Source organism: Chiroxiphia lanceolata, chromosome 11 (genome assembly GCF_009829145.1).
Source record: "Chiroxiphia lanceolata isolate bChiLan1 chromosome 11, bChiLan1.pri, whole genome shotgun sequence".
Classification (NCBI taxonomy): domain Eukaryota; kingdom Metazoa; phylum Chordata; class Aves; order Passeriformes; family Pipridae; genus Chiroxiphia; species Chiroxiphia lanceolata.
Genome location: NC_045647.1, coordinates 4,518,324 through 4,535,000, shown reverse-complemented (window position 1 = coordinate 4,535,000; position 16,677 = coordinate 4,518,324). Strand labels below are relative to the sequence as shown.

The 16,677-nt window shown below is 42.4% G+C and overlaps 1 protein-coding gene across 33 annotated transcripts in view; it reads right to left on the bottom strand.

Annotated features, from left to right (window-relative positions):
* Positions 1 to 16,677, bottom strand: part of FOXP1 (forkhead box P1) — a 382,430-nt gene that overhangs the window by 41,994 nt on the left and 323,759 nt on the right. For all 33 annotated transcript variants that reach the window (XM_032699414.1, XM_032699408.1, XM_032699405.1 and 30 more), the window contains one exon: positions 4,914 to 5,018. In XM_032699414.1, the coding sequence (XP_032555305.1) occupies positions 4,914 to 5,018 (105 nt within the window). The remainder of the gene's footprint in view (positions 1 to 4,913; positions 5,019 to 16,677) is intronic.

Genomic DNA, 16,677 nt, shown 5'->3' with positions numbered 1-16,677 from the left:
GCCACCGAATGATCTCATCTTTCATTCTGGCTAAATTCCAACACACAATTTCATTAACCCAGGTACTGCAGGTGATAAAACTCATTTTTCCCTAAAGAGACAGCTAAAAAGTACCAGTTACACATTTATGAAGTACCAGCAATCAAAATTATGGATTTTCTAAAAGGTTTTTAACTACTTTTATTGAAAGGAAAATCGCTGTCTCAGACTTTTGTGACACTATTGCTAATAATAAATTTTACCATTTAGACATCGCAGTAATACAGTAGACAGTGTCAATAAAAGTATGAAACAAAGATGATCCTTGTCTCTTAAGGAACGCTTTCTGATTACACACCGGAAATTATAATGGGAAACATAAACTAAGTGCACCTTTAAGAGAGAAAAAAGGGGATAATGCAAGGCAATGTGCCTCACTACGTATAAGCCACGAGAAAAAGTATTTCATATATATCTGTGTGTGTGTGTGTGCAAGCGTGTATGAAAATCAAACAGAAATAAGTTAAAGTAAGAAAGTAAATAAAAATAGAATAATGACAATTAAAGAGTAAATACACAAAAAAACCCATAACAAAACACATAATGGAATTAAAATAATAGGATAAAAATTAAAATAATAAAAAAAATAAAAATTAAAATGAAAATAATGAAATAAATAATTTAAAAATAATGAAATAAAAAAATTAAGGGGTTAGTTTGAGCCGGCCTGCTGCTTCCCCAGCTCGGGAGGGGAGGGACCGTGGCTCTCCCGGGGATGCTGCTCCCGGGAATGCTCTCCGGTGCCTCTCCCGCCAGCAGCATTCCCGGGAGCACTAGAGGGCACTGTGGGATTTGGGCCACCCCGGCCTCCGCCGCCGCCGCCGCGGGGGTCCCGAACCCCCCTGCCCTGTCACGGGGGTTAATCGGGAGGCTGTAAAAGAAACGGGAACGCCGACATTTGAACGGCAACTTCCCAATACGTGGCGGGCTCGGAGAATCAGCTGGTTGTGAGGAGCATCCCCCGGGGGCGAGCGGGTCCCGCCGCACGGGACAGGACCGGCGCCGCATCCCCGCGCAGCATCCTCAGCATCATCGCCCTCCCCATCACCTCCCCGTCGCCGCTCCACAGCCGGGGAGAGCCCAGCCGGCCCTGCCATCAGTTAAAAAAATCTAAAAAACCCACCTCCACCCCAGCCTTTCCCCTGCCCTCACTCCCCATTTGATTAAAAGGTCTGCGCCGTGCGGATGATTTCACTGCAGAACGCTCCGCCATGCAAACGAGCGCAATTAATGCCTTTGAAACAATTTACGATTTCCGGCCTACTTCAACATGTATTAGCATATACCTGGTTTCTTTAATATACACTTTGTTTTTCCAAAACCACAAACATAGTTGCTGGAATTTCATGTGGAAGTGCTTAAGGGGTTGAAAGTTAACACCTTTGTGAGCTGAGCAGTCTCACAGTTGCTGCTAAACAAAAGCCTCTTTGTAGAAGCTTTCTCGAAATGTTTTCTTAACATGTTCCAAGTAGTTTTAGGCAGGCAACTAAAGTAAACAAGATGTTACCATGATAAAAACACTTGTGAAAACATTACAGAGTGCACTTAGTAGTTTCTTTCACATAAACTCCCCTTCGTTTCATCAAAGTTAAATGCACATGAAGCAGATTACCAGCATCACTGCAAAGCAGGACTGCCAGATCTCTCCAAAGGTCTGTGTCCTTCTTTTAAAGAATATATTTGATTTAAAAATCAGTCAGGATTAAGCACATCTAACCCACAATCAAATTAAAAAATAAAAATTAAAAGTGTGGAGGGATAAAATCCTAATCAGCCTTCTCCTTCCTTTTTTTGCCCTGGATACTCTGCTGAATAAACCACCCTCCCTCCAGCAGGGATTTCCTGAACAACTTGCTGTATAAGGGGTATCTATTTCTATCTGCAACGGTCTTTAAACACATGCAAATGAAATCAAGGATATAGTCAATTTTGAAGGAAAGTCGCTCTGTGCTACTAATTGCTCCTTTCGCTGCTGCCTGCGAGACAGGCCCTGGTTAACACGCCAGACACGTGTGCACCCTCCAGCCCTCACCTTGCTCCCTGCAGCTTGGCAGAGGCCACGGGGTCACTGCCGTGAGACTGGACTTGTTTTTGTTTTTAGGCTCAGGGAGTATTCTGGAGCATGCAGGGTGCTGCTGTTTCATTAGGCAGAGCAGCAGCCCCTGCTGCTATCAGTTAGCTCTAACTGATACCACATCACATGATAACCAATGGCTGATGGATTAAAAAAAAAAGAAAACCCACAACACAACGATGCTAAAACTGCAACTTATTTCAAAAAGAAATAGGGAAATAAATGCACACAATAGCCCGTGTATCTGCTGGTTCTGATAAGCATCCTCCTGTTGGCTGTGAGTGAAAGACAACTAGGATCGTTATTTGTACAGTATTTATCTTTGAAATCAAGGGCCCTGTGGTGTACCTCACCTTGGGAACAAACACTACAGAACGATCACAGAAGAGTGTCAAATCTCTGGTTTTGATTTACCAACAGTTATGATATTTCTTCCTCAGGAGGAAAAGAAATGAACCATGTTTTAGACCTGCGAGTCCTTTTTTCTCCTTTAACTGAAGAATCATTTTATTGGCATACAGGGCTTTCATTCCACATACAACTTCTCTCTGCCTTTTCACCAAGGTAAGTGAAATTAAGCAATGCTCAATTGATACACGGGCTGTATTTCACTTGGTAAACAAGAGCTTTTCTCTTGAGGGGACCGTCAAAAGAGCTTCATGGATTATTCAAGTATCAGAAAGAAACTTCAAGCATCTACCTGTTATCTTTTCACTGAGTAATAAATTCTAGTAAATGGCAACATAACTTTAAGGCCGCTCCACAGGAGACATGGAAGGTTACACTATCATTTTATGAAGCAACACTCACTTTCTAACAGTGTCAATACACTGCTCGTGGACATTCATTTCTGCATTTGTTCTGGATTAAATATCTCTTGGAACAATAAGACTTTGTCTGGACACTCTAGAATTTGGATAATGAGAAAATTTACATGAGCCAACGGGTTCAAGAAACTTACATAGAATACTTCTGTTGTATGGTTTCGATGGGGAAGAAAAGACTGATGATAAGTGAGTGACTGAAGAACTAGAACTGACAGAGCCAAGGTCCAGCCTGAGCCAGCAACAGTTTCCAGGTTATTCATAAGTATTGACTGCTCCAAGTATCTCCTCCAGGTGAACTGGTGGACTGGGCCTACTTACTGAAACATCTCCAAAACACCATATAAGAACCAGCCTTGTTTCAACCCATGCTCTGTGACTTAAGGGCTATGTTCTCTATGCATGGCCATGTCAATCAGCCCATTGCTCTGTAATCTTGCTGAAACAACAGCTCTAATCTGGAACACAGGACTAGCACAGGCAGCAAAGGAGGCCTAATCTGACCAGATGTGACCACAGGTTATTCTGATACCTCAGGCTACCACAGCACCTTTCCCTTGCACTAACAGCAGTAAAAATGAGAATTGTTTTAAAGGTCTAAATGCTATAGTATGGCATATGAATATGAATGAGCTGGCAAGTATGGCAAGATTAGCATTTATTTCACTTAAGTGAGCAACAGGATGAATTACAAGGAAAGAGGCCACCCTTCATGGAAATCTATAACTAGCACCTTCTTATTTCGTAACCCTCTTGTAACAAGAACCTTCTCATCACTGTACCATTCCTTAGTTGTACCATATGTTTATAGCAGGACCAGTGCTGCTCCAACTAAGGAGGGTTTTGCCAGTGGAACCAGAGCTGGCCCATTCTGTTCTGAGAGCAGAGCTGGCCCATTCTGTTCTGAGAGCAAAGCCCTATCTGTATCATATAACATCACCCAACAAACATCCTCTGCTTGTTGTCTCCCTTCCCTCCGTCACATAAAAATCCAGGGAACCACCCCAGAAAGGACAGGTACAGCTGAACCTTTTGGGACTAAGTCTACTTATTCAACCTGAAGAATCCCATATGTTTATGTGGACTGATTCCATGAAATGACTACTCTGAATGGGAGCAGGATTTGTCCCTTTGTGAATTTAAATCATAAACATTGCCTGGGTGGTTGGTCTTTGGTCATCTTACAACTGACCAGCCATAGTACTTGAGAAAAGATCAGTGACCAAACCTTCAAGAACCTGGTTGCACCCAAAATGTGTGTTTACCTGGTGTCCTACCCAGACAGAGAACTCTTTTGTGATGGAACAGTCTCTGCTCCAGCTTGGAGGGGTGAGGCCGATGGTTTAGCTGTGGAGCAGCCATGTGTAAGCTATTAGAGCTCTGGGGTCCTTCCCCACACTGGGATGCATGCACTGCCATGGCCTAGTCCATAATGCACTGTTTATGCAACGTGTAAAACTGTGTTCTTTGGCAGCAAGGAAAAGGTCTGCAGCAAACTGCAGGGGCCCAATTAATATAATTATAGTTTATTTTTAGTAGTGTAGACTTTGTTCATTAGTTACTTATTTGACATAAATTAAATTTCACGTGATGTTCTGCAATCCTCTGTTCAATTATGGAGTTAATTTAAGACTAGACTTCTAAATTAAAGTGAAATCAAGGTTAAATCAAGGTTGTATTGTTTACATGATCGATACTGCAACTTAAAAGTTATTTAAATAAAATAAAAAGAAAAGCTGCGGAACTGCAAACACTATTTTATAGCAACACACTGAGCAAGACCATAACTTCCCCATGGGGCTAATTTACTATCCCCTGTTAAAACGTTCTTGAGCCTGATCCAAAAGCCACTGAAGTGAAAAGGAGCTCTCTGTTGACTTCAATGGGCTTTGCATCAGGCCCAGGGTGAGTGACAGCACACAAAATTTCAGGGCATGCTTCCTGTACAATGCAAGTGCCAACAAAACCATCCTTACTTTAGAAACGACTGGAAGTCTTCACATACTGCTTCACAGCCCGGCCACTTGCATACGCCGTGTCCGTAGAGCGGATGGCTGTGTGAGTGCTCCTCGTGGGATAAACTGGGGGAGAGAAAGAGAAAAGAGAAAAGTGGTGTGACTGGAGGTACTGTCACAATTCATCTTCACAAAGACTCTCAAAGAGCAGCAAACAACAGATCCTGAAACACCCCTAACATCTCACGGTACCCCGCCTGACTCTGCCCATGGTTTTTCCAAACAGAATTAAACACCACTTGTAGTGTGAAACATGTGTCATTCTTACTTAGCTATCCCTCCTACATTTCATTCATTAATTAAAAGCTTTGTAAAGAATTTAAATTAACATGGACAGGGGAGAAATCATTTGACAAACCTGCTTAATATCCTACTTGGTATTTTGCTAAGGAATTTATGAACATCGCATTTTTACAATTCAACTTCATCAGGAAGAGAAGTCATCTCCGTACAGCACTGTATCCTTACAGCACAATACAGTTGGACCTGAGGCTTCCCTCATCATTAAAGAAAGAGGAAAAGCATCAAGTTTTCAGCCTTAGCTTTCCCACCACGTTATTTATTTACTGGATTGGCGTTTTTTCTGTTGGGTTTTTTTTTCCCTCTCTTACAGGCTGTTTCATTGCACAAGTACAGCCCCCTTATATCCCAAGAAAGACATAAGATGTATTTTCAAATGCAAAATTCGCCATAAAAAACGGGAACCGTGCAGTCAAAGGGTTCCTCAGCACGAGTGGTTAGTGGGGGCTATTAAGCTTGCTGAGATTTGGCAGGAACATGACAGAGCCTCCCAACTACTGAACCCAGGGTTAAAGAAAAAAATTCCTATGGGCACTAAGGGGTTAATCCTTCAGCGGGATTCCAATCAATACGTAATGATTTGGCTGCACTGATCCAAGTCATGAGACGCTTTGATCCGGGCCATGTGGTGCTCAGGGAAATGTATCTGTTGCGCTAACTGATGAACCATATTCTAAAATATCTTCTTTATTCAACTTCTGCATGGAAACTTCTTAAGGAAAAGAATTATTTTCTGCAACGATTTCCATAACCTTAGATGACTTTAAAACTAAAATGTCAAAATAATATTGAAGTCTCTATTTTATGCTCACACACGTATCTATTTTTCATATCAAATCTTTCTGCTACAGTATGTCTGTGCTGTATTATGAACTTCAAACATACACAAAGGATATGAACACATACCAGCATCTAGGTGTGGCTTTTATGACTTATTTTATCCTGGATCACAGGTAACGTTGTGGATAAAAGCCTACTTTTTGCCATTTTACCTTTACACACGTGGAAATGCTGTTTATTCTTCTTTTGTAATTTTATCTGCCTGTGCACTGTACCAGAAATTGTGTTCCTACATTATTTCTGATGCACTGGGTAGCAAGAACACTGAACCCTCCTGAGATGCCATCCCAAGTGCAAAGAAGTCGAAAGAGAAATTCTTTCCCAGATTCTGCCACTTTTCACTTTAGGTCCAATGAGAATCTGAAAATTATTGAAGATGGTTTTAAAAATTATTTTAATTAAAAAAACCCCCACAACTTAAAAAGTACTGACTGGAAAAGGTATTAAGAGTTTTACATGAATCTAATTAATTATTTCATTAATATCTTATTTTTGGCTGTTTATAAATAGTTCTTCAAGTATAAATATATGTATGTGCAAGTTAATTTCCTAAAAAAACAACTGCAGGTGAAGAGCCTTACAAAAGCCTTGTTCTATACAGGAACATTACACTGGTTTAACTTACCAGTCTTTTAAAAAAACATTCAAATGTGGAGAATCTCTGTAAAGTTTTTAAAAGAACAAAGGGACCGATGCATTCTTTGTAAGGAAATTAGAAAAATGCTACACCACACTTTTCCTCAGCTGAGAAAGAGGGAAGATGGCTGAAGGAACACCATCCACCCAAGCCAGACAGGCATATGGTCAAACATCCTCAGTACACATCAGAAAAAATCAGAAGATAATGGGTTTTATCATCTGTTTCCATACCTGGATACGGTAAAGGGTGAGAAAGCAGGCTTTCATGTTAACACTCCATTAAATTCCATGAAGACTACATGTGAGACTTACAATTTCAGTGTGTTTGGCAGAATCCAGAGAAAAAAAAAAAAAGGCAGCGTTTGAATTTCCCCCGCGTGTTACCCACCCCGGGACGGCTGCAGGAACGCCGTGTGACACCAAGTAAGGAGTCAGTCCCCCGTGGGGTTTAAGCACTGTAAATCTCATTATAATATCAACAGGAGTCACATGGTTTAAACCCCCAGCAGGGTTTTTTAAAGTTTCTCTGTGAGAGCCTAAAGGCCATGGCCAAGTCAACGGAAAGAGCCCTACCGAGATTTGTATTTATTTTTTAAATCCAAGTGCAAATCTCTTTTCTTTCCAGGGAACTTGTACAAGACAAGACACACCATGTAGGACATGACACCCTGGTATTGCGTCCAAACAAAATGACGGAATGACCAAGACAATATCAAACCATAAATGATGCTCAGGATGTCAAAGCCTCGTGCTGTCAATAACCATAAAGACTGGTGCTGACTGTAAACGGGAACTTAAAAGGTCACTTTGCTAACACGACGCTACGCGTAACACGCTTAACACCTACGCAGAGCTTCCACTGCCATTCAACCAAGCAGAGGAACTACTTCAACTTACAAAAATAAGACATTTCAAAGAGAAAAAAACCCTTCAGTACTGAAAGACAAATGTCGGCCCCCTCCGCAGGCAGCGACTCCCATCCTGCTCGGGAAGGGGGGGGGGGTTCAGCGGTGCCTTTCGGTGACCTTTATGTGTCAGTATCAGATTACTGCTATTTTATCCATCCCACTTTTGAAGATATTATAGATTGCCACTTGTTCCCTGATAGAGCCTGAAGAAGCACCTCAAAACAAAACAAAGAGCGAGTTTATACAGAAGCGGATGTAACGCACAAAGGATACAGCCAGTAGGAATGAATGGAGAACTCTGTTTAACTGATCTAAGTACTCACTTTGTTTGAGCAAATAGAGGTGGAAAAAGAAGATTTTAATCCAGTACATAAACAAACAGCTTTGTGGGCACAATGCAAACCTATGATCTGAAACTGTTCACTGATATTTTGCCTGCATGCAAGCACAGCTTCTGTAATCTGGATCCATCCCTGGTCTCGCTGCCGGAGACAGACTTTTAGAAGATCTGAGCATTGGCAAGCAGAAGCAAGTTTTAGGTCTGTTTGATTTCTAATGACACATTAGAGTAGGTGTTTGTTTCTGTCACCCTCTCCTTCCTAGGAACGCATATTCATGGTTGGGTACTGGTGATGCAACACTAGTTAGTGGAAATGATTTTATAACAAGACATGATTTTCAAAGTAGTGAAGGAATAAATGATGTAAAAATCAAGACTACGTGGGGATTTTTCCTCTTCGTAAGGTATTTACATTAAAAATACTTCCAAATAATGCAAAAGTGCAGCATTATTACATCGAAATACAGCAAAGAACACCCTGGCAAGTAAAATGTTTCGTGTAAGTCATCTTACTCGTGACATACGACAGAGTAACAAAACCCATGTGGGAAGCTAAAAACTGCATAAATGTCCACTCATTTTCTGCTGCCTCCAGCCCTGTTTCCAGTATGGATGGGAGGGGAGAAGGGGTAGGCACTTCCACAGCTCCTCTGGGCTTGCTGCATAGAGGAGAGGAAATTTTACCTCCTCCTCCTTCACCCCATGTTGCTTCGTAACCCCAAGGATCTCCAGAGGGTCTGGAAGCAATTTCACCCCCTAATCCTACTGGGATGGCTGCTGAAGCTGGTACTTGCACACACCAGCCATTCACCTTTTGGAATACACCTGCTGTGCTACAGCATCCTTGAAGACTCACACTCTGAGACACAAAAGCAAGGGGACAGAGAAGCCACAGACAGCAAAGACCTGATGGAGAGTAAAAATGACAGTACACCCCAAAGAGAGATGGGAACACGGTGGGTATTGGGGAAAGCAGTGACCAAAGCCCCAGCATGAAAGCCCCCTGAGTTGTAGGGTTTAATTCAACTCACACTTACTAACCACATGGAACTGGGTACCACACTTGTACATGCTGGCTAAAAAGTCATGGGTGGACATAAAATCAAGCTAAGCAGAGGCTTCAGTATTGGTACTTCTGCCACACACATATTTTAAATATTCATGATGCTGACATACTTCATACTGCACTCTCCCTCTTTCACATCTGCTTGGGCCAATGATCTTTGCCAAAACACTGGGGGAAGTCAGTGATGCAGAGAAGCGTTCCTGATTTTCTGTTACAGTTATGAAGCATCTGCTCATGTTCTAATAGTGCAGAAAACATGCCCGAGCCACCTGCATGCTGACAAATCAATACCATGTCTCCTGCTTTCCTCCTGGAAGGAGTTTGAGCACAGTACCCTAAGAAAGTGTAGAACTGCTCTTTTATTTTATTTCTCAGAGGCAATGGGAAGTGACCTCATCTTTGCCAGCTGCCATGAAACTGATGTCCATGTACAGTCCAGGCAAGAGCCTGGGGCTCTGTCTCACACCACATTCCCCCCTGCTCTGATGTGGATGGCACACCCATTAAGGCAAAATGCCACAATTTTGGTCCTGTACAGAAGGAGACACATGACTGGAAACCACCATGGCTCTCCCATATTTGTGATTGCCCAGTGAGCTCGAAAGCACTGACAGAACTAAGTTGCTAAAAAAAAAATCATGATTTTCTGAGTCAGAAACACTTGCTATATTTGATTTAAAATCGAAACAGAAGCAGTAATGATTAAATTCTTGTACTAACTGTACTCAAATGCAAGTTCCTGCCTTCATGACAAAATCAATTGAATAAAGATGTGTTTTGCAGAGAAGCTGCACTGGTGCAAATCCCTCCGAACTCTCACTACAGTGGCTTAGTGCCTCTTTCCTCTCTAAACTGTGAATTTAAAACATACCTAATAATTAAAAAAAAAAAATTAAAAACCCAACAAAACAACTAAAGTGTTAAGCCATATATTGAAATGAACTATTTCTAGATATTCATGTTCCTGTCCAAGCCTCAGGAAATGGCCAGGAAACAAGTATGTGATCTGAACAGATGCTTAGAAGAAGGCTGTGGACTTTCCGGAGAGGTGGCATTTGATGTGTGTGGTCACTGACAGCCCTTTCTAGAACTAGCTTGCAAATTTCTGGATGCTTTTAAGAGATACATTTCTCCTCTTCCTCACTACTTTAGTCCACATCCAGACCTAGGACAAGAAGCAGCTCATGTTTTACATCAAGTCCTATTGGAAGTAACAGGAGTGGTATATTACATTTTAAATGACTACACCAATTTAAGACAAATCAGGTTAAAACTGCAGCCCACAGGCTGAAATCCTCTCTTCTAATCAGTGTGCACTAACTTATGTACTCCTGTAGTATAAGAAAGAAAACAGCAGTGCTGTTGTAACACAAGGCCAGCTGTGCACCCTGAATCACTGCCCCCCATTTATGCCTCTTGTGGTACTATTCCCTAAATTCCTGGTTTGCAAGGAGTGTGCTGGAGCATTTGCAGCAAGACTAAGACAAAATCTGGCTAACATTCCTCTTCTTTTTTACCCCCCTCCCCACTGCAAAGAGCAGAACCTGACTGGGTAATTATATGCATCGTCTGATCTGTGCACTGATGGTTTGGATTATTAATCAACATTATGACCCTCCAGCACTCTAACACGACTACATCCTCCTTCCAGTCCAGCCCCTCTTCCAGGACAGTCACTGCCCTACATCCTTTCCTTGGAGGAATTAAAATGTATTTCTAGAGCATTTAAAAGAAATGCCCATTGCCAAAAATCCACCACTTATTTCAGATGCAAGTTCCATTTCTGCACTTGAATTAACAAGTTTCTCTATGATTTAAAACTCTTATTTTTTTATTTCAACCCTGTGCTTAGGTACTGTAGTGAAAAGTACATCAAATATACCCAGACGCACACGATTTGAAACGCCGGATTTTAAATTCCAGCACTGCTAACTAATGAGAACAATCTTTTCCCTCTTCTTCTTTGTAGCATCACTTCATGTACTTACATACCATAATCACATCCTCCTAGAGCCTCTATTTTTCCAGGGTGTAGATCTTTAATTCCCTTTAATCTGTCTTCATAGCCTATTCCCTCCAACTCCTTTATCATCCTAGCTGCTCTCCTCTATATTTGCTCCAGCTTCTCTTTATCCTTTCTGCAAGAGAGGGGCCAATTGTACATCACACTCAATGTGGTTTAACTGGTTCTGCATAAAGTAGAACAGGAAAAAAAAAAGAAGGACTCAGATGCAACATGCATGTTTATGCCTCCCATGACTGCATTTACCTTTTTAACTAAGACATGGCACAGAGTGTCCCACCTTAATTTCTCAACCCCGATTATGCCTCAGCCATTTCCCACACAACCGATGCTGAGCAGCTGACGTGTCATGTCAAACCCGCAGTTTGGAATTTTGATTTCCTAGCTGGGCTACTTTCTACTTATCCCTGCTAAATCTCATTTTATTCCTCTCTGAACAGTCTCCTAATTTATTCAGATGAAAACGGATTGATTCAGTATCTTAGTTTAATTAGGAAAAAAATGTGATCCAACCACTTTCATGGGTTTTGGAGGTTGGGGGGGGGGGGGGTGTTCTGGGTTTTTTTTCAGTTTGTTATTTTTTACACTGACTTTCAGCACAGCAATCCCATCCCTCTTACACACCCAATTCGCACGGCAGAGGGAGGTGGCAATGGTAAAGCTTTGGCCCTGATTCAGCAGCGCTTTTAAGAACAACACACAAGTTTAAAAACACAGGATTAGACCCTGGACTTCACAGAGACCGAGGTGTAAAATTACCAACGTACATACATACTTTGTACAAAGATCCTGTTTGCCAACCTTATTTTACTGTAATTCATATTCTGTTGTAACATTTAAATTTATAGTAAAAGAAAACACTGAGAAACAAGATCTATTCTTGTTCAACAAAATTCTATTCTGTTACATTTAGAGTTGAGGCAAGTCTTCCACTCTTATATAAACCGGTGATACGTCAACAAATATGATTAACAGGGATTATTCACGTCAGTATTTTTCACCCCTGTCCCACAGGCACAACAAAACCTGCGCAGAAGGTGACTGTCACATCACACACAGCCTGGCAGCTCACTGGGGGGGGCCTTTGCCCACCCCACACCACTGTGGCAGCAGCAAAGTGCCCTTGGGGAAATGTTTATAAAAATATAATTAAGATAAATAATGACTCCAAGGGAGAAATACAGTTAAAACATTGCATTCTCTTTGCCACAGGCTTTTCCTCGGAAGAATGCTGTTTAAAAAAGCACTAAAAATCGAGAGGACACAAACCTGCTTCCCCAGGGAAGCGTGCTGAATCATACAGGTAGTGTAAATATCATATGCTGCTGCAGGTGCTAGGCGGTCTATTTGTTTGTGTTTACTAAAAGGTATAACAAATAGTCCCACTAAAACAGAACAACACTTGGCATTGGACTGATAGATACCAGAGCAGCCATAAACCACATTCATGTGTTTAGATTTGAACCACTGGGCAACACTAAAGCTTCACCCTCCTTTTTTGGAGAGCCTCTTTGCTGCGATTTGCCCCTTTCAGGGGCAAACACCATGAGAGGCTCAGCATCCTTCCCGAGCTTCGCACACCCAGGGAAAACCATGCAACAGTGGGAAGCAAAGCCAAAGAAAGAGAAGTATGGAACAGACTTCCACGACATACGTGGCCAGCTAACATCGTTTACAGCTTTGCAACTTCTGAGTTAATTCACAGTATAAACAACAAGGAAAATGTTTCTTCCGAGCAAGACTTCCTGTAAACTGTTCATTAGAGCGCGCGGGGCTGTGCACCTGCTGATTAACCATGCGCTCCAAGAATAAACACAAACCCCAGCCAGCCAGATTGTTCTGGAATTTGCTCTGAGCTGATTTTTCTTCCCCCACGTTATAAATTGGATTCTACAATAAAACAAACAGCAGAACATAGGTTGCCGAGAGTTAAAATCTACTTTTTACACTACATTGACCACAGCACCCACAGGCACAGCTACAATGTCTTTCTATGAATGGGACAGATTGCCATATGGATGCAGACACTGAACAAGCTGTACAACTCCTGGCGACAAGTGCCTAGGGGACTGTCCTATATTAGCACCACCTGTGCTGTGGAAATTGTGCTCTGTGTATGAAATGGTATTTAAGGGCCCATCGCGATGTTATTTTTGAGTATACACAAAAAGGAAAATTACAGTTAGGAAGAATTTGCTGGCTAGCGGATCTGTTGCTCAGTTCCCGAGATCATTTCCCAAAGGAATAGTTCTCCTCTTTATTCATGCAGCCCAAAATGACAAGCTGCAACACATATTAGCAGTTTCCCTGCCTGGGCTTATACCATCCTTTTAATGACAAGAATATACTTTATAATATAGATATGTTTTCCTGATCACACAGAAAAAATTACAGTCCTCCCAGCTTAACAACAACAGCTACACAGAAAAACACCCCATGGCATTCCACAAACGTTGCTCCAGCAGCAAGCAATGCTCTTCCTCCTGCTCTTTCCTCCACCCCTCAATGCGCAGCAGGTAGAGCCACAAATCCTGATTAGCAAATTTCAATGTGCATCTCACTACTTCGAAAATACAACCCTGTCTGCCTGACAAAAATAGAGCTCCAGATCAGCACAAGATGTTGAGGGAGGGGGAGAAGGGAAAAGAAGGGAAGAGAGGTTTGAGCAGCACCTAGTTGCTCTGTGAAAAGAGATTTCCCCCTCTCCAAACTGCAAGAAAAAAAGGATGCCAAGAAAAAGTAAAGTAAAATAAATTGAATTAAAGAAAAACAGTTGTAAAGGGAACATTACAACCTGGGAAAAATGATGTCATTTTATTGAGAAACTCATTTTTTTTCCATTAAACCATAGTGAAATGGATAAAGTTTACACAGCTTAATGGTGGAGTTTTACTTTAAATGCTGCTCAATATCTTAGCAGTACAATATAACATGATATAGCAGCTGTCATACTAACTGCTCCATTTTTATTGAACAGCAGAGAAAATAGTCACACAAAAGTCACCTAACTCCTCTACTTCTACGGCATTTTCAAGGGTGTTTCCTTTAGACTCTCAGGCTGTGTTATGTATGATAAAAAAGTAACACAGTTCTTCGTTAGGTCCCTGTTCAGCTATTCAGAACAGTCAGATCTTTGAGCAAATGCTTAGGAAGGACAACTTGCACACAGGACGAAATAAAAAGAAACAGGAATCCACGGTGCAGTAAACCAAAACCAGGTCCCTTTTTAAGACTAGTACATAAACACCTCTAATAAAAGAAGAGGACAAATTTTCATTGGACTTTAAGTATTTAGACAGGAATGTTTTAGTAAAAGTTTAACTGCAAAGTGCATGCAATTAACAGAAAGCCATCAGCTATTTCTCTGGTATGTAAAAATAGCATTAAGCTGTATTAAATGCACGTGTAAGTATCTCAGTTGCAAGAAAAGGGAGGAGATATGCAAAGCACTCAGATATCAAACAATGATCTGTTGGCCAGATGGAGGAATAAAACAATACATATGCTAAAATTTGGAAAAGTTCTGCTAAGCGTCTGCCAAGGCTCACCCAATCTATTTTAAGTGCTTTTTGATACATTAGCTTAGTGTTTGGAGTTGTACAACTGACGGTTATTACATGGGACCAGACAGCAGTGAAGCGCTGGTGTGCAGGAGCTCCCTGACGCTGGAGCAGCTTCCCAAGCGTCCGACCAGCACCCTCGTTCAGCCAAGGGCCACATCAAATATTCATATTATGCTTAACTTTGCATCTTTTGCAGGGAAAAAAAAAACAAATAAAACAGACCAGGAGCGATTTTCCAGGGTTTAGCGAAGGAATTCCTTGAAAACCATAATTTGATTAAAGAGCTCCCGGGCAGACTGAGGAACGAGTGTAATTGTACAACTGATTTAGCAGAAGGTTCCTCGAACACAAGAGTGCCGTGGCAGACGGTGGGTGCGGGCGACGCAACGGAGGCTCCACACCCGCATCTGAGAAGCACGAACAATAAAAAATGCTTGATAAGGCTTAAAACTGGAGATTAGCAACGCCAGGTCTGAGTCACGGCTGGTGTTTTTTCAAAGCTGGTCACAGAGAGTTGAGTCAGAGGGGAGCACACGCAGTAACTGGTGGCAATTGCTTTGGCAGGGGAGCCAGGGCCAAGGGATCAGGCACTGGGACACTCTGGGCTGTACCTGTACGTAATAAATGGAGATGGCCAGGACAGTGCCCTGCTCTGCCTGTAGCACTGTCACTGAACAGTCCAACCAGCCCCACAGCCATCACACCTGCGGGAGGTGCGTGGGAAGAGGGAGCTGTGTAGAAAGGGACGGTTTATCGGATACACAGCTGGGCATCTGGGCTCCAGTCTCTGACTCCGACTCGGCTCCACAGCAAGGAAGCTGCATGGAGGTACCTGAGCTGCTCAGACTGTGGGTAACAGCACATGGGTCCTGATAGGGGTTTGAGAACATGAGGGAGCTAAATACCTCTTGGGAGGAAAGGTCCCAGGAACACCCACTGCTTACAGGAGACTGGATTTGAGGTAACCTAACTCAACTCTGCTGAGAGTAAAGTATAATGAGCTAAAATCAACTGCAGGGAGCAACTGAGGGGAGCTGACATGGATGAGCAGATTTGATGCTGGCACCAGTGCAGAACGAATGCCAGGACTACACAGAGAGGCTGGCCAAGAGAGGATCAGGCCCTGGGAGCATATGGACTGCAGGCTGAACTGTTTCATCCCGAGCATTAATAATGGACCGAAGTCTGTAATTCTTAATTGTGCTGAATCCTAATGCCTTCATCTAAGGGCCTTGGGATTTTGATGGAGGATCAGCTGGCATGGAAGATAACAACAGTGAAACATGGGGCATTAAGCCTAACCAGCAGATCAGTGGTCTGCCATGCCATTCCTCACACTTCCCTTCAGAGCTTTCTCCAGACTCCTTCCTCCTGCCATGCTGGCAAGAAAAAGTAATTTTAAAATCCCCTTGTTTATTCCATCTATTTTTCCTATGAGATGGCTGCTTGCCTGTGTGTAAGGGCAAGACCCAAGCACAGGGCTGTTGGCAGATGGCAAAAGATCTCTTGGACATGTAGCCTTTAACTGCAACTCTTCACCTTACCTCTGGTAAACAAGTTGTGTTTCTTAAACTAACAGGTCTGAACCTTAATTAACTCCCTTGTCTGTGTACAGCCTCCACCATCCTGGCTCTGCTGCACTCAGTACAGGACGGTACCAGGGGATGGGACCAGCACACAGGTGCCCAGCTGCTCCACAGCACCCCCAGACCTCCCAACTCAAGTCCAAACCGGAGCAACCTCTGCTCACTACAAAGCACAGATGAATTCCGCACTGTTCTGCTCTCCCAAACCTACTCACACTGGGAATATTCCCAAGCATGCAGGTTCAGGATGCCCAATGCTCACCAGGTTATACAGTCAATAGTCACCTGAAGCGACCGGGCATCCACCCGTCTTGTTTTGCTGTTCTTTTTAAGAAAATAATCCAGTTTCCCCCAAATAAGATGCAGTGGAGTGAGATGGAAAGCGGGTACTGTCCTTGACATTTCTAAGCACAGCAGATGTACTTAACTGGCTCATGTTATTTATTTATTTACTTGTGTA